Source organism: Bombina bombina, chromosome 1, assembly GCF_027579735.1.
Source record: "Bombina bombina isolate aBomBom1 chromosome 1, aBomBom1.pri, whole genome shotgun sequence".
Lineage (NCBI taxonomy): Eukaryota > Metazoa > Chordata > Amphibia > Anura > Bombinatoridae > Bombina > Bombina bombina.
This window is the reverse complement of record NC_069499.1, coordinates 216,335,539-216,358,492: the sequence shown is the minus strand read 5'-3', so window position 1 is coordinate 216,358,492 and position 22,954 is coordinate 216,335,539. Positions and strand designations below refer to the sequence as shown.

Genomic DNA, 22,954 nt, shown 5'->3' with positions numbered 1-22,954 from the left:
ATCGGACGCGATCCCCTTTGCTCGTTTTCACATGCGACCTCTTCAGCTCTGTATGCTGAACCAATGGTGCAGGGATTACACGAAGATATATCAATTAATATCTTTAAAACCGATTGTTCGACACTCTCTAACGTGGTGGACAGATCACCATCGTTTAATTCAGGGGGCTTCTTTTGTTCTTCCGACCTGGACTGTAATTTCAACAGATGCAAGTCTCACAGGTTGGGGAGCTGTGTGGGGATCTCTGACGGCACAAGGAGTTTGGGAATCTCAGGAGGTGAGATTACCGATCAATATTTTGGAACTCCGTGCAATTTTCAGAGCTCTTCAGTTTTGGCCTCTTCTGAAGAGAGAATCGTTCATTTGTTTTCAGACAGACAATGTCACAACTGTGGCATACATCAATCATCAAGGAGGGACTCACAGTCCTCTGGCTATGAAAGAAGTATCTCGAATTTTGGTTTGGGCGGAATCCAGCTCCTGTCTAATCTCTGCGGTTCATATCCCAGGTGTAGACAATTGGGAAGCGGATTATCTCAGTCGCCAAACGTTGCATCCGGGCGAATGGTCTCTTCACCCAGAGGTATTTCTTCAGATTGTTCAAATGTGGGGGCTCCCAGAGATAGATCTGATGGCCTCTCATCTAAACAAGAAACTTCCCAGGTATCTGTCCAGATCCCGGGATCCTCAGGCGGAGGCAGTGGATGCATTATCACTTCCTTGGAAGTATCATCCTGCCTATATCTTTCCGCCTCTAGTTCTTCTTCCAAGAGTAATCTCCAAGATTCTGAGGGAATGCTCGTTTGTTCTGCTAATAGCTCCGGCATGGCCTCACAGGTTTTGGTATGCGGATCTTGTCCGGATGGCATCTTGCCAACCATGGACTCTTCCGTTAAGACCAGACCTTCTGTCGCAAGGTCCTTTTTTCCATCCGGATCTGAAATCCTTAAATTTAAAGGTATGGAGATTGAACGCTTGATTCTTGGTCAAAGAGGTTTCTCTGACTCCGTGATTAATACTATGTTACAGGCTCGTAAATCTGTATCTCGAGAGATATATTATAGAGTCTGGAAGACTTATATTTCTTGGTGTCTTTCTCATCATTTTTCTTGGCATTCTTTTAGAATACCGAGAATTTTACAGTTTCTTCAGGATGGTTTAGATAAGGGTTTGTCCGCAAGTTCTTTGAAAGGACAAATCTCCGCTCTTTCTGTTCTTTTTCACAGAAAGATTGCTATTCTTCCTGATATTCATTGTTTTGTACAAGCTTTGGTTCGTATAAAACCTGTCATTAAGTCAATTTCTCCTCCATGGAGTTTGAATTTGGTTCTGGGAGCTCTTCAAGCTCCTCCGTTTGAACCTATGCATTCATTGGACATTAAATTACTTTCTTGGAAAGTTTTGTTCCTTTTGGCCATCTCTTCTGCTAGAAGAGTTTCTGAATTATCTGCTCTTTCTTGTGAGTCTCCTTTTCTGATTTTTCATCAGGATAAGGCGGTGTTGCGAACTTCTTTTGAATTTTTACCTAAAGTTGTGAATTCCAACAACATTAGTAGAGAAATTGTGGTTCCTTCATTATGTCCTAATCCTAAGAATTCTAAGGAGAAATCGTTGCATTCTTTGGATGTTGTTAGAGCTTTGAAATATTATGTTGAAGCTACGAAATCTTTCCGTAAGACTTCTAGTCTATTTGTTATCTTTTCCGGTTCTAGGAAAGGCCAGAAAGCTTCTGCCATTTCTTTGGCATCTTGGTTGAAATCTTTAATTCATCTTGCCTATGTTGAGTCGGGTAAAATTCCGCCTCAGAGAATTACAGCTCATTCTACTAGGTCAGTATCTACTTCCTGGGCGTTTAGGAATGAAGCTTCGGTTGACCAGATCTGCAAAGCAGCAACTTGGTCCTCTTTGCATACTTTTACTAAATTCTACCATTTTGATGTATTTTCTTCTTCTGAAGCAGTTTTTGGTAGAAAAGTTCTTCAGGCAGCGGTTTCAGTTTGAATCTTCTGCTTATGTTTTTCGTTAAACTTTATTTTGGGTGTGGATTATTTTCAGCAGGAATTGGCTGTCTTTATTTTATCCCTCCCTCTCTAGTGACTCTTGTGTGGAAAGATCCACATCTTGGGTAGTCATTATCCCATACGTCACTAGCTCATGGACTCTTGTTAATTACATGAAAGAAAACATAATTTATGTAAGAACTTACCTGATAAATTCATTTCTTTCATATTAACAAGAGTCCATGAGGCCCACCCTTTTTTGTGGTGGTTATGATTTTTTTGTATAAAGCACAATTATTCCAATTCCTTATTTTATATGCTTCGCACTTTTTTTCTTATCACCCCACTTCTTGGCTATTCGTTAAACTGATTTGTGGGTGTGGTGAGGGGTGTATTTATAGGCATTTTAAGGTTTGGGAAACTTTGCCCCTCCTGGTAGGAATGTATATCCCATACGTCACTAGCTCATGGACTCTTGTTAATATGAAATAAATGAATTTATCAGGTAAGTTCTTACATAAATTATGTTTTTTCAGATATGGAAGTTCAGAAAAGTTTGGCACTTATGGGGTTACTTTTTTATTTGAGGCAGTTTTTGTGGGCCCTGCTGGATTTGGCTCTATCTAGGATTGCTAATCAGTTCTCCTTGTTTTTGGCTCTTTTAGTACATGTTATCTAGTTTTCTCTGTGTTGGAAGACTGTGTTTTACTGTATTGTAGGAAAATTGAGTCACGCTCTTTCTTTTCCTCCCGGCGGCTGTTTGTTGTGATATGCAGTAATGCCGGCCAGTAGGTGGTTGTGTACGCCCACGATGGGCGGAGTTTACTTGGCACGAGTTTTGCACGCTCTTTCTTAGTTGTCTTTTAGATGTGCAAGTGATAGGCTTTCAGTTCCGGTGTTTGACGGAGAGCGGGTGATGACAGTAAGGAGTCTGGATTACTTTTTTGGCTACGGTTAATCCTCAGGTCTGTGGGCGGTCAGGTAAGCACCTCAGCAGGCTTAGGGTTCATTTTTGTGTGGCATTTTTTGTTAACGTTTTTCTCTTAAAGTGATAGTAACTTTTTTTATTTTTGCTGCTATATATTTTAATTTTTTGGTGTGTTAAAAATGGACCAAGAGGACCTGCAAGCTGTTACTTGCACATTATGTTTAGATGCTAATGAGAGAACATTACATTACAGGGATAGGCTTTTTGATTCAGAGCCTACATTATCTAAGAAGAATGTTGTTCATGAGTCTCCTGTTCAAGTTATACTGCAGCTTTCTCCCCAATAATCTCAATCTTTATCCTCTTCTCATGCAGTGCCCTGCGGTTCGTCTCAGGTTGGTTTTTCTTTGCAGGATATGGCTACTCATATATCCTCGGCAGTTTCTGAGGCTTTGTCCGCTTTTCCTGTTGCAGGGGAAGCGCAAAAGGAAATTTAGGGTTTCTGATTCTGTTGCAGTTTAGCCAAATGTTTCTTCCCATAGGTCTGAGGAGGAAAACACTTCTGTGGCGTCTAAGGTGAAATTTCAGATTCTGACAGTGTAATTCCTTCCTTTGATTCTGAGGTTGTTTCCTTCAGGTTTAAACTTGAGCATCTCCGTTTGTTACTCAAGAAGGTTTTGGCTACCTTCGATGATTCTGACGCAACGGTCATTGTTACTTCTTAGAAGTCTAGTAAGCTTAATAGGTTTTTTGACGTTCCTTCCGCGGCGGATGTTTTTCCTGTTCCAGATTGTGTTTGAGATTATTGCACAGGATCAGGAGAAGCCTGGGATTCCTTTTTCCCCTTCTCCAATTTTTAGGAAGATGTTTCCTATTGCTGATTCTATCAAGGAATCTTGGCAGACGGTTCCCAAGGTGGAGGGAGCAATTTCCACCTTGGCCAAAATAACTACTATTCCTATTGAGGATAGTTGCTCTTTTAAGGATCCCATGGATAAGAAGTTGGAAACTTTGCTTAAAAGGATGTATGTTCACCAGGGGTTCCAATGGCAGCCTGCTGTGTGTATTGTTACAGTTACCAGCGTGGCAGCATATTGGTTTGATGCGTTGTCTGATTCTATTCAGCAGGATACTCCTCTTGAGGAGATTCAGGATGGGATCAAGGCTCTGAAGTTGGCCAATTCCTTTATTGCGGATGCTTCTTTACAGGTCATCAAGTTGGGAGCAAAGATTTCTGGCTTTGCTGTTCTGGCGCGCAGGGCTTTATGGTTGAAGTCCTGGTTTGCGGATGTATCCTCCAAATCTAAGCTTTTGTCCATTCCTTACAAGGGTAAAACTTTGTTTGGGCCGGGTTTGGCTGAGATTATTTCTGATGTTACAGGAGGGAAGGGGCATTCTCTCTCTCAGGATAGGAGAAATAAACAGAAAGGTTGTCAGATTAATTTTTGTTCCTTTCGTAACTTCTCTGGTAAGTCTTTCTTCTCCAAACAGGATCAGTCCAAGCCCTCTTGGAAGTCCAATCAGTCCTGGAGCAAGGGGAAGCAATCTAAGAAGCCTGTTGCTGAGTCAAAGTCAGCATGAAGGGTCTGCCCTCAAGCTTGGGTTCGGGATGTTCCAGATCCCTGGGTGGTCGATATTGTGTTCGGGACTTTTCCTCCCAGGGGCAGGCACAATAAGATTTGTATTTTAAAAATCTTACAAAATGAATAATTGAACCATTCACACAAAAATACACAGATAAAAAGAGAGGCGTTCTTACGTTGTGTTTAGGACCTTTCCGACATTGGAGTGATCGTTTCTATTCCAATCTGTTCAACGTTCCCAAAAAGGAGGGAATTTTCAGACTTATTCTAGATCTCAAGAGCGTAAACAAGTTCTCAGAGTTCCGTTTTTCAAGATGGAAACTATTCGGTCCATTCTATCTTTGGTTCAAGAGGTGTTCTTGCATATTCCCATCCACAGGGACTATAACAAGTTTCTGGGATTTGCTTTTCTAAACAGACATTTTCAGTTTGTGGCCCTTCCTTTTGGTATTGCAACAGCTCCCAGGGTGTTCTCAAAAGGTCCTGGGAGCATTGCTGGCTGTACTCAGATTGCAGGGGGTTGTGGTGGCACCGTATCTAGACGACATTCTAGTTCAAGCGCTATCTTTTCAACAAGCAAACACCCACACAGAGTTATTGTCTTTTCTGCACTCCCACAGTTGGAAGGTGAATTTAGGAAAAAGTTCCTTGATTCCGTCTACAAGGGTGGTATTCTTGGGAACCATAATAGATTCTCTAGAAATTAAGATTTTTCTGACAGATGCAAGAAGGTCAATGATTTTCAATTCGTGTCTTGCTCTTCAGTCATCTCCTTGCCCGTCAGTGGCCCAATGTATGGAGGTTATTGGTCTAATGGTTTCAGTCATAGGAATCATTCCATTTGCTCGGTTCTATCTCAGACTTCTGCAATTGTGCATGCTCAGACAATGGAACAGGGATTATGTAGATCTGTCTCCAAAGATTGTTCTAGATCAGGCAACAAAGGCTTCTCTTCTGTGGCGGTTTTCTCAGGATCTTCTTTCTCAGAGAACCTGTTTTCGCAGACCTTCCTGGGTGGTTGTGACCACGGGTGCCAGTCTGCTGGGATGGGGCGCTGTCTAGTGTTCGTTAAAGGCTCAGGGTCTATGGACTCGGGAGGAGTTGGTTCTTTCTATAAACATCCTAGAGCTGAGGGCAATCTTTAGTGCTCTTCTGGCCTGGCCTCAGTTATCTTCAGCCCAGTTTATCAAATTTCAGTTGGACAACATAACGTCTGTGGCTTACATCAATCATCAGGGAGGAACTCTGAGTTCCTTGGCCATGACAGAGGTAGCCAAGATTATTCAGTGGGCAGAGACCCACAACTTTTCATCCGGGGGAGTGGGAACTTCATCCGGAGGTGTTTTCCAGTCTGATTCTCAGATGGGGGCAGCCGGAGTTGGATCTCATGGCATCCTGTCAGAATGCCAAGCTCCCAAGGTACGGGTCGAGGTTGAGGGATCCTCAGGCTGTACTGATAGATGCTCTAGCAGTTCCTTGGAAGTTCAGTCTGGCATACGTGTTTCCTCCGTTTGCTCTTTTTCCTCGGGTCATTGCTCGGATCAGACAAGAGGCGGGCATTAGTGATTCTCATCGCTCCGGGGTGGCCTCGCAGAATCTGGTATGCTGATCTGGTGGAAATGTCATCTTCCCCACCTTGGAGTCTTCCTCTAAGGAAGGACCTTCTACTTCAGGGGCCCTTCCTTCATCCATATCTTGCTTCTCTGAAGCTGACTGCTTGGAGATTGAACGTTTGATCCTATCCAAGTGTGGTTTTTCTGAGTCAGTTATTGAGACTATGATTAAGGTGCGTAAGCCTGTGACTAGAAAGATTTATTATAAGATATGGCGTAAATATCTGCATTGGTGTGAATCCAGGGGCTACTCTTGGAGTAGAGTTAGGATTCCTAGGATTTTGTCTTTTCTCCAGGATGGTCTGGAGAAGGGGTTATCTGCAAGTACCCTAAGGGTCAAATTTCTGCTTTATTTATTTTGTTGCACAAGCGTCTGGCGGATGTGCCAGATGTTCAGTCTTTTTGTTAGGCCCTGGTTAGAATCCAGCCTATGTTTAAGTTTGCAACTCCTCCTTGGAGTCTTAATTTAGTTCTTAGAGTTCTTCAACAGGCTCCGTTTGAGCCTATGCATTCTTTGGATATTAAGATGTTATCCTGGAAGGTTTTGTTTTTGGTTGCTATCTCTTCGGCTCAAAGAGTTTCGGAGCTTTCAGCGTTGCAGTGTGAATCTTCTTATTTTTCATTCTGATAAGGTAGTACTGCGTACTGCCCTAGGTTTCCTTCCCAAGGTTGTTTCAGATAGGAATATTAATCAAGAGATTGTTGTTCCTTCTTTGTGTCCTAATCCTTCTTCTCATAAGGAGCGTTTGTTGCACAACCTGGATGTGGTTCGTGCATTTAAATATTATTTGCAGACGACTAATTATTTTCGCCAGTCTTTCTCTTTATTTGTTGTTTTTTCTGCTAAGCGTAAGGGTCAGAAAGCTACAGCCACTTCTCTTTCTTGTTGGTTGCGGCGTGTTATTCGCTTGGCATATGAGACTGCTGGACAGCAGCCTCCTGAGAAAATCACGGCTCATTCCACGAGGGCTGTTTCATCTTCTTGGGCTTTCAAAAATGGAGCTTCTGTAGATCAGATTTGCAAGGCTGCTACTTGGTCATCTTTGCATACTTTTTCAAAATTTTATACTTTTTCTTCAGCCGAGGCTTCTTTTGGGAGTTCTTCAAGCAGTGGTGCCTTCTGTTTAGGTTTACTGTCTTGTCCCTCCCTTATCATCTGTGTCCTCTGGCTTGGGTATTGGTTCCCAACAGTAATTATGATGATCCGTGGACTCACCATGTCATTAGAAAGAAAACAAAATTTATGCTTACCTGATAAATTTATTTATTTCTTGACACGGTGAGTCCACGGCCCGCCCTGTATTTTTCAGACAGTTTATTTTTCTATAAACCTCAGGCACCTCTGCACCTTATATTACTTCCTTTCTCCTTTCCCTTTGGTCGAATGACTGGGGATTGAGGGTAGGGGAGTGGTATTGATCAGCTTTGCCGTGGTGCTCTTTGCCTCCTCCTGCTGGTCAGGAGTGGTATTCCCAACAGTAATTATGATGAACCATGTCAAGAAAGAAAGAAATTTATCAGGTAAGCATAATTTAAGTTTTTGTTTTTTTGCCAAATCCTCCTCATTTGAGCTGGTTGTTTGTCACATATCCAAGCTATTTGATGGCAATCTTTCCAAAAGCTTTTCATGCCATTAACCAGTATATTTCTGCCGCAGTCAAAGATTCCAATACTGTGCAAGCTCATATGGATTCCTTGTGTAAGTGATTTGAAAACTTGTACTTTTGTATTGTTACATTTGTATGGTTTTACGCGTGTCTCTTATTTGAGCCACTTTTTCCAGTGTAGCTGAATACCTTAGACTTGTCTCGGAAAATTAATCTATATTATTAGATGAGTATCTCCCTTAGGCCCGGTTCTAAAAAGATCCCTGGCCTGGTGAGAGTCTATAAGAATGCTCGCCAGCCATTCTATTTCCCTGGTAGAATGATATAAAGCCACTTTTTACCCTGAAAACAGGATGTCTCGCTGAGGGGGCGAATACTGCATTTCCGTATGGGAGGGAGATCCATACATTACAAAAGTGCACAATAAGATTTGTATTTTAAAAATCTTACAAAATGAATAATTGAACCATTCACACAAAAATACACAGGAAAAAAAGTATTGTGAAGGTGCATCAAAATTCACCAATTTGTAGGTAAATTACACAGGAATATATCATATTAACTATGCACAGTGTAAATCGGAATTTAATTACACTGGATGTAAAAAAAAAAAGAAGCAAGAAATATTTGTGCTTTAAAAGTACAAAATACAAAGCGTAATTGTAGTTTCTTTCATGTAATTAACAAGAGTCCATGAGCTAGTGACGTATGGGATATACATTCCTACCAGGAGGGGCAAAGTTTCCCAAACCTCAAAATGCCTATAAATACACCCCTCACCACACCCACAAATCAGTTTTACAAACTTTGCCTCCAAGGGAGGTGGTGAAGTAAGTTTGTGCTAGATTCTACGTTGATATGCGCTCCGCAGCAAGTTGGAGCCCGGTTTTCCTCTCAGCGTGCAGTGAATGTCAGAGGGATGTGAAGAGAGTATTGCCTATTGAATGCAGTGATCTCCTTCTACGGGGTCTATTTCATAAGGTTCTCTGTTATCGGTCGTAGAGATTCATCTCTTACCTCCCTTTTCAGATCGACGATATACTCTTATATTTACCATTACCTCTACTGATTCTCGTTTCAGTACTGGTTTGGCTTTCTACAAACATGTAGATGAGTGTCCTGGGGTAAGTAAGTCTTATTTTCTGTGACACTCTAAGCTATGGTTGGGCACTTTATTTATAAAGTTCTAAATATATGTATTCAAACATTTATTTGCCTTGACTCAGAATGTTCAACTTTCCTTATTTTCAGACAGTCAGTTTCATATTTGGGATTATGCATTGAATTATCATATTTTTCTTACCTCAAAAATTTGACTTTTTTCCCTGTGGGCTGTTAGGCTCGCGGGGGCTGAAAATGCTTCATTTTATTGCGTCATTCTTGGCGCGGACTTTTTTGGCGCAAAAATTCTTTTCCGTTTCCGGCGTCATACGTGTCGCCGGAAGTTGCGTCATTTTTTGACGTTATTTTGCGCCAAAAATGTCGGCGTTCCGGATGTGGCGTCATTTTTGGCGCCAAAAGCATTTAGGCGCCAAATAATGTGGGCGTCTTATTTGGCGCTAAAAAATATGGGCGTCGCTTTTGTCTCCACATTATTTCAGTCTCTTTTTTCATTTGCTTCTGGTTGCTAGAAGCTTGATATTTGGCATTCTTTCCCATTCCTGAAACTGTCTTATAAGGAATTTGATCTATTTTGCTTTATATGTTGTTTTTTCTCTTACATATTGCAAGATGTCTCACGTTGCATCTGAGCCAGAAGATACTACAGGAAAATCACTGCCTGCTGGATCTACCAAAGCTAAGTGTATCTGCTGTAAACTTTTGGTAGCTATTCCTCCAGCTGTTGTTTGTAATAATTGTCATGACAAACTTGTTAAAGCAGATAATATTTCCTTTAGTAATGTACCATTGCCTGTTGCAGTTCCCTCAACATCTAAGGTGCAGAATGTTCCTGATAACATAAGAGATTTTGTTTCTGAATCTATAAAGAAGGCTTTGTCTGTTATTTCTCCTTCTAGTAAACGTAAAAAGTCTTTTAAATCTTCTCTCTCTACAGATGAATTTTTAAATGAACACCATCATTCTGATTCTTTGGACTCTTCTGGTTCAGAGGATTCTATCTCAGAGATTGATGCTGATAAATCTTCATATTTATTTAAGATGGAATTTATTCGCTCTTTACTTAAAGAAGTACTAATTGCTTTAGAAATAGAGGATTCTAGTCCTCTTGATACTAATTCTATACGTTTGGATAAGGTTTTTAAAGCTCCTGCGGTTATTCCAGAAGTTTTTCCTGTTCCTAATGCTATTTCTGCAGTTATTTCCAAAGAATGGGATAAATTGGGTAATTCATTTACTCCTTCTAAACGTTTTAAGCAATTATATCCTGTTCCGCCTGACAGGTTAGAATTTTGGGACAAAATCCCTAAAGTTGATGGGGCTATTTCTACCCTTGCTAAACGTACTACCATTCCTACGTCAGATGGTACCTCGTTTAAGGATCCTTTAGATAGAAAAATTGAATCTTTTCTAAGAAAAGCTTATCTGTGTTCAGGTAATCTTCTTAGACCTGCTATATCATTGGCTGATGTTGCTGCAGCTTCAACTTTTTGGTTGGAAACTCTAGCGCAACAAGTAACAAATCGTGATTCTCATGATATTATTATTCTTCTCCAGCATGCTAATAATTTTATCTGTGATGCCATTTTTGATATTATTAGAGTTGATGTTAGGTTTATGTCTCTGGCTATCTTAGCCAGAAGAGCTTTATGGCTTAAGACTTGGAATGCTGATATGGCTTCTAAATCAACTCTACTTTCCATTTCTTTCCAGGGAAACAAATTATTTGGTTCTCAGTTGGATTCTATTATTTCAACTGTTACTGGTGGGAAAGGAACTTTTTTACCACAGGATAAAAAATCTAAAGGTAAAAACAGGGCTAACAATCGTTTTCGTTCCTTTCGTTTCAACAAAGAACAAAAGCCTGATCCTTCGTCCTCAGGAGCAGTTTCAGTTTGGAAACCATCTCCAGTCTGGAATAAATCCAAGCCTGCTAGAAAGGCAAAGCCTGCTTCTAAGTTCACATGAAGGTACGGCCCTCATTCCAGTTCGGCTGGTAGGGGGCAGGTTACGTTTTTTCAAAGAAATTTGGATCAATTCTGTTCACAATCTTTGGATTCAGAACATTGTTTCAGAAGGGTACAGAATTGGTTTCAAGATGAGACCTCCTGCAAAGAGATTTTTTCTTTCCCGTGTCCCAGTGAATCCAGTGAAAGCTCAAGCATTTCTGAATTGTGTTTCAGATCTAGAGTTGGCTGGAGTAATTATGCCAGTTCCAGTTCCGGAACAGGGGATGGGGTTTTATTCAAATCTCTTCATTGTACCAAAGAAGGAGAATTCCTTCAGACCAGTTCTGGATCTAAAATTATTGAATCGTTATGTAAGGATACCAACGTTCAAGATGGTAACTGTAAGGACTATATTGCCTTTTGTTCAGCAAGGGAATTATATGTCCACAATAGATTTACAGGATGCATATCTGCATATTCCGATTCATCCAGATCATTATCAGTTCCTGAGATTCTCTTTTCTAGACAAGCATTACCAATTTGTGGCTCTACCGTTTGGCCTTGCTACAGCTCCAAGAATTTTCACAAAGATTCTCGGTGCCCTTCTGTCTGTAATCAGAGAACAGGGTATTGTGGTATTTCCTTATTTGGACGATATCTTGGTACTTGCTCAGTCTTTACATTTAGCAGAATCTCATACGAATCGACTTGTGTTGTTTCTTCAAGATCATGGTTGGAGGATCAATTTACCAAAAAGTTCTTTGATTCCTCAAACAAGGGTAACCTTTCTGGGTTTCCAGATAGATTCAGTGTCCATGACTCTGTCTTTAACAGACAAGAGAAGTCTAAAATTGATTACAGCTTGTCGAAACCTTCAGTCTCAATCATTCCCTTCGGTAGCCTTATGCATGGAAATTCTAGGTCTTATGACTGCTGCATCGGACGCGATCCCCTTTGCTCGTTTTCACATGTGACCTCTTCAGCTCTGTATGCTGAACCAATGGTGCAGGGATTACACGAAGATATATCAATTAATATCTTTAAAACCGATTGTTCGACACTCTCTAACGTGGTGGACAAATCACCATCGTTTAATTCAGGGGGCTTCTTTTGTTCTTCCGACCTGGACTGTAATTTCAACAGATGCAAGTCTCACAGGTTGGGGAGCTGTGTGGGGATCTCTGACGGCACAAGGAGTTTGGGAATCTCAGGAGGTGAGATTACCGATCAATATTTTGGAACTCCGTGCAATTTTCAGAGCTCTTCAGTTTTGGCCTCTTCTGAAGAGAGAATCGTTCATTTGTTTTCAGACAGACAATGTCACAACTGTGGCATACATCAATCATCAAGGAGGGACTCACAGTCCTCTGGCTATGAAAGAAGTATCTCGAATTTTGGTTTGGGCGGAATCCAGCTCCTGTCTAATCTCTGCGGTTCATATCCCAGGTGTAGACAATTGGGAAGCGGATTATCTCAGTCGCCAAACGTTGCATCCGGGCGAATGGTCTCTTCACCCAGAGGTATTTCTTCAGATCGTTCAAATGTGGGGGCTCCCAGAGATAGATCTGATGGCCTCTCATCTAAACAAGAAACTTCCCAGGTATCTGTCCAGATCCCCGGATCCTCAGGCGGAGGCAGTGGATGCATTATCACTTCCTTGGAAGTATCATCCTGCCTATATCTTTCCGCCTCTAGTTCTTCTTCCAAGAGTAATCTCCAAGATTCTGAGGGAATGCTCGTTTGTTCTGCTAATAGCTCCGGCATGGCCTCACAGGTTTTGGTATGCGGATCTTGTCCGGATGGCATCTTGCCAACCATGGACTCTTCCGTTAAGACCAGACCTTCTGTCGCAAGGTCCTTTTTTCCATCCGGATCTAAAATCCTTAAATTTAAAGGTATGGAGATTGAACGCTTGATTCTTGGTCAAAGAGGTTTCTCTGACTCCGTGATTAATACTATGTTACAGGCTCGTAAATCTGTATCTCGAGAGATATATTATAGAGTCTGGAAGACTTATATTTCTTGGTGTCTTTCTCATCATTTTTCTTGGCATTCTTTTAGAATACCGAGAATTTTACAGTTTCTTCAGGATGGTTTAGATAAGGGTTTGTCCGCAAGTTCTTTGAAAGGACAAATCTCCGCTCTTTCTGTTCTTTTTCACAGAAAGATTGCTATACTTCCTGATATTCATTGTTTTGTACAAGCTTTGGTTCGTATAAAACCTGTCATTAAGTCAATTTCTCCTCCTTGGAGTTTGAATTTGGTTCTGTGAGCTCTTCAAGCTCCTCCGTTTGAACCTATGCATTCATTGGACATTAAATTACTTTCTTGGAAAGTTTTGTTCCTTTTGGCCATCTCTTCTGCTAGAAGAGTTTCTGAATTATCTGCTCTTTCTTGTGAGTCTCCTTTTCTGATTTTTCATCAGGATAAGGCGGTGTTGCGAACTTCTTTTGAATTTTTACCTAAGGTTGTGAATTCCAACAACATTAGTAGAGAAATTGTGGTTCCTTCATTATGTCCTAATCCTAAGAATTCTAAGGAGAAATCGTTGCATTCTTTGGATGTTGTTAGAGCTTTGAAATATTATGTTGAAGCTACGAAATCTTTCCGTAAGACTTCTAGTCTATTTGTTGTCTTTTCCGGTTCTAGGAAAGGCCAGAAAGCTTCTGCCATTTCTTTGGCATCTTGGTTGAAATCTTTAATTCATCTTGCCTATGTTGAGTCGGGTAAAATTCCGCCTCAGAGAATTACAGCTCATTCTACTAGGTCAGTATCTACTTCCTGGGCGTTTAGGAATGAAGCTTCGGTTGACCAGATCTGCAAAGCAGCAACTTGGTCCTCTTTGCATACTTTTACTAAATTCTACCATTTTGATGTATTTTCTTCTTCTGAAGCAGTTTTTGGTAGAAAAGTTCTTCAGGCAGCGATTTCAGTTTGAATCTTCTGCTTATGTTTTTCGTTAAACTTTATTTTGGGTGTGGATTATTTTCAGCAGGAATTGGCTGTCTTTATTTTATCCCTCCCTCTCTAGTGACTCTTGTGTGGAAAGATCCACATCTTGGGTAGTCATTATCCCATACGTCACTAGCTCATGGACTCTTGTTAATTACATGAAAGAAAACATAATTTATGTAAGAACTTACCTGATAAATTCATTTCTTTCATATTAACAAGAGTCCATGAGGCCCACCCTTTTTTGTGGTGGTTATGATTTTTTTGTATAAAGCACAATTATTCCAATTCCTTATTTTATATGCTTCGCACTTTTTTTCTTATCACCCCACTTCTTGGCTATTCGTTAAACTGATTTGTGGGTGTGGTGAGGGGTGTATTTATAGGCATTTTGAGGTTTGGGAAACTTTGCCCCTCCTGGTAGGAATGTATATCCCATACGTCACTAGCTCATGGACTCTTGTTAATATGAAAGAAATGAATTTATCAGGTAAGTTCTTACATAAATTATGTTTTTTTCGTAAAATGGGCTGAACCTGGACGTTCCATGGGTATATATGATATTTTTTCTCAAATCCCAGCGTAATTCTATAAACATTTTCGCACTACTATTTTGTCTTGCAAGTTAAATAATGTAGAATTTTCAACAAAATACTTAAAACACTAATTATTCTGAAATAAAAACATATGCATATGAAAATGACAGCACATTTAAAGTACCTTGCCCTGAAACAGTGTAATTTGATTTGTATTAAAGTGAAAGTAAATCCTAGCGTTTTACAAAAGCTAGGATTCACTATTGAAACAAATAAAGGGCACTTTCATTCATGAAGTATAAGATACTTCATGTAGAAAGCTCCTTTATTTGATTCAATCGATCGCCACTCTTAGCTCCTACAGCAGCGCATGGCTAAAAAAATATTTTTGGCTAAGAGGTGACGTTTTCACCTCTTAGCCAATAGCCGTGCTGTAAATCCGGCTCCCATGGGCGCCAAGCCAGATTTACCGCACGGCTATTGGCTAAGAGGTGAAAACGTCACCTCTTAGCCAAAATTTTTTTTAGCTGTGGGATGCTGTAGGAGCTAAGAGCAGCGATCGATTGAAGCAAATAAAGGAGCTTTCGAAATGAAGTATCTTATACTTCATGAATGAAAGTGCCCTTTATATTTGTTTCAATAGTAAATCCTAGCGTTTGTAAAATGCTAGGATTTACTTTCACTTTAAGCGTAATATTCATTTTTTAAAACACACTGGTCTCCCCCTCTGTACTTCGCTCTCCATTGTAAACTTTAGAGCAGAGAGCTCTCATTATTTGTATGGGAGACATCTCACCACTTTGAGGGACAGCCCCTTTTCTCTTACTTGGTGTATTCAGTCCACGGATTAATCCTTACTTGTGGGATATTCTCAATCCCTACAGGAAGTGGCAAAGAGAGCACACAGCAAAGCTGTCCATATAGCTCCCCTCAGGCTCGGCCCCCCCCCCCCCCACTCATTCTCTTTGCCGCTCTAACAAGTAGCATCTCCACGGGGGTGGTAAAGAGTATGTGGTGTTAGATTTGTAGAGGGCCTAATTTTCGCGCCTCAGTTGCGCAGTTCTTTTACAAGATAGCTTCATGCAGCTTCACATGTAGAGTCCAGAGATTGCAGGAGGACTACAGGGAGGCTTATTTTTGTTCCACAACTAATCCCCAAGGAAGGTAGTGTGTTAAACTGGTGGCCAGCTTCAATTTGCTCCGGTTTGGACAATAAGGGGTTAATTGGCTTGAAACTTGGTGTGCAATCTTTTCAAAGCATTAGGATCATATGGTGTAAATTTCATAAAGATCGGATGTTTTTTTGAGATTTGGTAAAAAAGTGTGTGCTGTTTATTATTTAAAGGCACAGTAACGTTTTTTTCAAAAAGTGTATTTTTCTGTATTTGAGTGCTATCTAAGTCTGTCTAACATGTCTGAGCCTACTGATAGACCTTGTTCTGTGTGTTTAAAAGCCATGGCGGTACCCCCATTGCATTTGTGTTTAAAGTGTGCTAAGGTATCTAAACATTTTAATGACCATGCATTGACATTTAAAAATGTAGCCCAAGATGATTCTTTGACGGAAAGTAACGAGGATAGTCCTCCTTCCTCTTCCCATGTGTCGACACCAGTTACGCCCGCGCAAGTGTTGCCTAGTACCTCTAGCGCATTGGCCCCTATTACTTTACAACAATTAGCAGCAGTAATGGATAATTCCCTTGCAGCATTTTTATCCAAACTGCCTGTTTTTCCAAAAAAGCGCGATAGCTCAGTTTTAAATACAGAGGATGAGCAATCTGAAGCTTTGGATAATTTATCTGTAGTACCTTCACAAAACTCAGAAGTAGCAGTGAGGGACGGTCTGTCTGAGGGAGAAAATTCTGACACAGGAAAAGTTTCTCAGCAGGCAGAGTCAGATTCCTTAGCGTTTAAATTTAAGCTGGAACACCTCCGCGTCCTACTCAAGGAGGTTTTAGCTACGCTGGATGATTGTGACCCCATGGTGGTGCCTGAAAAATTGTGTAAAATGGACAGGTTTTTAGAGGTCCCTGTATACACTGAGGCATTTCCGATCCCAAAGAGGGTGGCGGATATTGTGACTAAGGTGTGGGAGAGACCAGGTGTACCCTTTGTTCCCCCACCTATCTTTAAGAAAATGTTCCCCATAAATGACCCCAGGCGGGACGCGTGGCAGACGGTCCCCAAGGTAGAGGGGCTGTTTCAACACTTGCTAAGCGTACAACTATACCAATAGAGGACAGTTTGTGCTTTCAAAGATCCTATGGATAATAAATTGGAAGGTTTGCTGAAGAAAATTTTTGTTCCGCAAGGTTTTCTTCTTCAACCAATTGCCTGCATTATTAACTACTGCAGCGGCTTTTTGGTTTGAGGCCCTGGAGGAGTCGCTCCAGAGGGAGACTTCATATGATGAGGTCATGGATAGAATTCATGCTCTAAAGCTGGCTAATTCTTTTATCACTGATGCCGCTCTCCAATTAGCTAAGCTAGCGGCGAAAAACTCAGGTTTTGCCATCATGGCGCGAAGAGCGCTTTGGCTCAAATCGTGGTCGGCTGATGTGTCGTCCAAAACGAAACTGTTAAATATTCCCTTCAAGGGGAAAACCCTATTTGGCCCAGAGCTGAAAGAAATTATTTCAAATATCACTGGGGGCAAGGGCCATGCCCTGCCACAAGATAGGCCGTTTAAGGCCAAAAACAAGGCTAATTGTTGCTCCTTTCGCAACTTAGGAGCGGACCTGCCACAACCTCTGCTGCCGCAAAGCAAGATAACGCCTCCCAGCCCAAAGCAACTTGGAAACCCCTGCAGGGCTGGAATAAGGGTAAACAGGCCAAGAAGCCTGCTCCTGCTACCAAGACAGCATGAAGGGGTAGCCCCCGATCCGGGATCGGATCGAGTAGGGGGCAGACTTTCTCTCTTCGCTCAGGCTTGGGCAAGAGATGTTCCAGATCCCTGGGCATTAGAAATAGTTGCTCAGGGGTACCTTCTAGAATTCAAGGATTCTCCCCCAAGGGGAAGGTTCCACATTTCTCATTTGTCTTCAGACCAAATAAAGAAACAGGCGTTCTTACGCTGTGTAGAAGATCTGCTAAAGATGGGAGTGATACACCCAGTTCCAATTGTAGAACAAGGACTGGGCTTTTACTCAAACCTGTTTGTAGTTCCCAAAAAGGAGGGAACTTTCAGGCCAATCCTGGATCTAAAAATTCTAAACAAATTGCTCAGAGTTCCGTCCTTCAAGATGGAAACCATTCGGACAATCTTGCCGATGATCCAGGAGGGTCAATATATGACTACCATGGATCTAAAGGATGCGTATCTACATATCCTATCCACAAAGATCACCATCAGTTCCTAAGGTTCGCCTTCCTGGACAAACATTACCTAGACAACATATTAATACAGGCGTCGTCCTTTCACAGAGCCAAGGCTCATACGGACATCGTTCTGGCCTTTCTAAGGTCTCACGGGTGGAAGGTGAACGTAGAAAAGAGTTCTCTGTCCCCGCTCACAAGGGTTCCTTTCCTGGAAACACTAATAGACTCGGTAGAAATGAAAATCTTTCTGACAGAGGTCAGGAAGTCAAAACTGCTGAATACTTGCAGAGTTCTTCATTCCATTCCTCGGCCTTCCTTGGCTCAGTGCATGGAAGTAATTGGTTTAATGGTTGCGGCAATGGACGTAGTCCCTTTTGCCCGAATTCATCTCAGACCACTGCAGCTGTGCATGCTCAAACAGTGGAATGGAGATTACGCAGATTTGTCTCCTCAAGTACAAATGGACCAGAAAACCAGAGACTCTCTTCTCTGGTGGTTGTCTCAAGATCACCTGTCTCAGGGAATGAGTTTCCGCAGACCGGAGTGGATCATTGTCACGACCGATGCCAGTCTGTTAGGCTGGGGTGCGGTCTGGAACTCCCTGAAGGCTCAGGGACTATGGTCTCGGGAAGAATCTCTTCTTCCGATAAACATTTTGGAGTTGAGAGCGATATTCAATACGCTCCAGGTGTGGCCTCAACTAGCGGAGGCCAAATTCATCAGATTTCAGTCGGACAACATCACGACTGTAGCGTACATCAATCATCAGGGAGGAACAAAAAGTTCCCTAGCGATGAAGGAAGTATCCAAGATCATCAAATGGGCGGAGGATCACTCCTGCCATCTATCTGCAATTCACATCCCAGGGGTAGACAACTGGGAGGCGGATTTTCTAAGTCGTCAGACTTTCCATCCGGGGGAGTGGGAACTCCACCCGGAGGTTTTTGCTCAGCTGACTCAGCTATGGGGCATTCCAGAATTGGATCTGATGGCGTCCCGTCAGAACACCAAACTTCCCCTTTACGGATCCAGATCCAGGGATCCCAAGGAGGCATTGATGGATGCATTAATAACGCCTTGGTCGTTCAGTCTAGCTTATGTCTTTCCACCGTTTCCTCTTCTCCCTCGGCTAGTAGCCAGATTCAAACAGGAGAAGGCTTCAGTAATTCTGGACTTGGTATGCAGAACCTAGTGGACATGTCATCGGTCCCACCATGGAAACTGCCATTGAGGCAGGATCTTCTAATTCAAGGTCCTTTCAAGCATCCAAATCTAGTTTCTCTGCAACTGACTGCTTGGAGATTGAACGCTTAATTCTAGCTAAGCGTGGTTTCTATGAATCAGTTATAGACACTCTGATACAGGCCAGAAATCCTGTCACCAGGAAAATTTACAATAAGATATGGCGGAAATATCTTTGTTGGTGTGAATCCAAGGGTTACTCGTGGAGTAAGATTAGGATTCCAAGGATATTGTCTTTTCTCCAAGAAGGATTGTAGAAGGGTCTGTCAGCTAGTTCCTTAAAGGGACAGATATCTGCTCTGTCTATTCTGTTACATAAGCATCTGGCTGCTATACCAGACGTTCAGGTGTTTGCACAGGCCCTAGTCAGAATCAAGCCTGTTTACAAGCCTGTGGCTCCTCCATGGAGTCTAAATTTAGTTCTTTCAGTTCTTCAAGGGGTTCCGTTTGAACCTTTGCATTCCATAGATATTAAGTTTTTATCTTGGAAAGTTTTGTTTTTAGTAGCCATTTCTTCTGCTCAAAGAGTTTCTGAATTGTCTGCTTTGCAGTGTAATTCACCCTATCTGGTGTTCCATGCAGATAAGGTTGTCTTGCGCACCAAACCTGGTTTCCTTCCAAAAGTGGTTTCTAATAAGAATATTAACCAGGAAATCATTGTCCCTTCTCTGTGTCCTAATCCAGTTTCTAAGAAGGAACGACTTTTACACAATCTTGATGTGGTTCGTGCTTTAAAATTCTATTTAAAAGAAACTAAAGATTTCAGACAAACATCATCCTTGTTTGTTGTCTATTCTGGTAAGAGGAGAGGTCAGAAAGCGACTGCTACCTCTCTTTCCTTTTGGCTGAAAAGCATCATCCGTTTGGCTTATGAGACTGCAGGACAGCAGCCTCCTGAACGAATTACAGCTCATTCCACTAGAGCTGTGGCTTCCACATGGGCTTTCAAGAATGAGGCTTCTGTTGAACAGATTTGTAAGGCAGCGACTTGGTCTCACTGCATACATTTGCCAAATTTTACAAATTTGATACTTTTGCTTCTTCGGAGGCTATTTTTGGGAGAAAGGTTTTGCAAGCAGTGGTGTCTTCCGTTTAGGTTACCTGACTTGTTCCCTCCCTTCATCCGTGTCCTATTGCTTTGGTATTGGTATCCCACAAGTAAGGATGAATCCGTGGACTGAATACACCAAGTAAGAGAAAACAGAATTTATGCTTAACTGATAAATTACTTTCTCTTACGGTGTATTCAGTCCACGGCCCGCCCTGACATTTAAGTCAGGTTCAAATTTAATTTATAATAACTACAGTCACCACTGCACCCTATGGTTCTCCTTTTTCTCCTAACCGTCGGTCGAATGACTGGGGGGGCGGAGCCTGAGGGGAGCTATATGGACAGCTTTGCTGTGTGCTCTCTTTGCCACTTCCTGTAGGGATTGAGAATATCCCACAAGTAAGGATGAATCCGTGGACTGAATACACCGTAAGAGAAAGTAATTTATCAGGTAAGCATAAATTCTGTTATTTTTATAGATTTCCATGAGGGCTGTGTGAGTGTTGGCATGGAAAACCATTTCATGACCAGCAATTTTTTTGAGAATCGGGGCCTTAGTGAGTGATTGACAAGGGGCGTATCATCCAAGGGAGGGAATTTCCTGCAGTCAAACTGAACCGACATTTACACGGATATATGATAGTAAAATATATTTATGCTTCCTGATAAAGCCATTTATTCTCACTTGAACTATTTTTTACTGACTTACTTACTTTTTTCCAAATTTTGTGAGGCTGTGTGTGAAATGGGATGTGTTTTTGCTTACCGAATTAATCTGATTACTCAGTACTGTTATGGTTCTACTCTGAATGTGAAGAAATTGATTTCTCAGTATAAATCTAATTTCTCTCATAGTATATGCACATTAATATACTAGTATATGCCCTGTGCCTTCTTGGAATAAGTATCATAAAGCTTGAAACAATCTTTGGAGCACTTACACTTGCATATACGTTTATTTCGCATGTCTTTACTTTTAACCTTTTAGCCAACCGTTTTGAATAGGTTGTATTTTCCACTTTCTATCTAAAAATGTGTTTTGGTTGATCTGTGTAACTTGTTCTTTCTTTAGATTCTACAAGTCGAATTCCAGAAAATCACGGTCAGTCAGCAGAACCAGAAACAATCCTATCATCTTCGCCAACAGAACCATCGTTAGCTGGTAAGGAAATTAAACAAAATATTTTATTCAAGAATTGCAATGTAAAATATTGTTTGCATGGTATTTAGGGGAAGTCAAGTTTAAAGATCAATGTAGATTGTGCAATTAAAAAAAAAAAACTCTTCACTCCTGCTGTGAAATTAACTTCTTTCTTTCACATAGGTGACGAGAGTCCACGAGCTAGTTACTGATGGGATATACAGGGAGTGCAGAATTATTAGGCAAGTTGTATTTTTGAGGATTAATTTTATTATTGAACAACAACCATGTTCTCAATGAACCCAAAAAAATCATTAATATCAAAGCTGAATATTTTTGGAAGTAGTTTTTAGTTTTAGCTATTTTAGGGGGATATCTGTGTGTGCAGGTGACTATTACTGTGCATAATTATTAGGCAACTTAACAAAAAACAAATATATACCCATTTCAATTATTTATTTTTACCAGTGAAACCAATATAACATCTCAACATTCACAAATATACATTTCTGACATTCAAAAACAAAACAAAAACAAATCAGTGACCAATATAGCCACCTTTCTTTGCAAGGACACTCAAAAGCCTGCCATCCATGGATTCTGTCAGTGTTTTGATCTGTTCACCATCAACATTGCGTGCAGCAGCAACCACAGCCTCCCAGACACTGTTCAGAGAGGTGTACTGTTTTCCCTCCTTGTAAATCTCACATTTGATGATGGACCACAGGTTCTCAATGGGGTTCAGATCAGGTGAACAAGGAGGCCATGTCATTAGATTTTCTTCTTTTATACCCTTTCTTGCCAGCCACGCTGTGGAGTACTTGGACGCGTGTGATGGAGCATTGTCCTGCATGAAAATCATGTTTTTCTTGAAGGATGCAGACTTCTTCCTGTACCACTGCTTGAAGAAGGTGTCTTCCAGAAACTGGCAGTAGGACTGGGAGTTGAGCTTGACTCCATCCTCAACCCGAAAAGGCCCCACAAGCTCATCTTTGATGATACCAGCCCAAACCAGTACTCCACCTCCACCTTGCTGGCGTCTGAGTCGGACTGGAGCTCTCTGCCCTTTACCAATCCAGCCACGGGCCCATCCATCTGGCCCATCAAGACTCACTCTCATTTCATCAGTCCATAAAACCTTAGAAAAATCAGTCTTGAGATATTTCTTGGCCCAGTCTTGACGTTTCAGCTTGTGTGTCTTGTTCAGTGGTGGTCGTCTTTCAGCCTTTCTTACCTTGGCCATGTCTCTGAGTATTGCACACCTTGTGCTTTTGGGCACTCCAGTGATGTTGCAGCTCTGAAATATGGCCAAACTGGTGGCAAGTGGCATCTTGGCAGCTGCACGCTTGACTTTTCTCAGTTCATGGGCAGTTATTTTGCGCCTTGGTTTTTCCACACGCTTCTTGCGACCCTGTTGACTATTTTGAATGAAACGCTTGATTGTTTGATGATCACGCTTCAGAAGCTTTGCAATTTTAAGAGTGCTGCATCCCTCTGCAAGATATCTCACTATTTTTGACTTTTCTGAGCCTGTCAAGTCCTTCTTTTGACCCATTTTGCCAAAGGAAAGGAAGTTGCCTAATAATTATGCACACCTGATATAGGGTGTTGATGTCATTAGACCACACCCCTTCTCATTACAGAGATGCACATCACCTAATATGCTTAATTGGTAGTAGGCTTTCGAGCCTATACAGCTTGGAGTAAGACAACATGCATAAAGAGGATGATGTGGTCAAAATACTCATTTGCCTAATAATTCTGCACTCCCTGTACATTCCTACCAGGAGAGGGCAAATGCCTATAAATACACCTCCCACCTCACTCATACCTCAGTTTTAAAAACTCAAGATGTGCTTGATTTCTTCAGTGAAAGGCGCTTCTAAGCATATTGAAGCCCAGTTCAGTGCAGTGT

At 41.4% G+C, this 22,954-nt stretch overlaps 1 protein-coding gene across 1 annotated transcript in view; it reads left to right on the top strand.

The window, feature by feature from the left end:
* Positions 1–22,954, top strand: part of ZFYVE26 (zinc finger FYVE-type containing 26) — a gene marked incomplete at its 3' end in the record, with an annotated part of 634,764 nt that overhangs the window by 314,890 nt on the left and 296,920 nt on the right. The window contains 1 exon segment of the mRNA XM_053697844.1: positions 20,971–21,060. Coding sequence (XP_053553819.1) covers positions 20,971–21,060 — 90 coding nt within the window.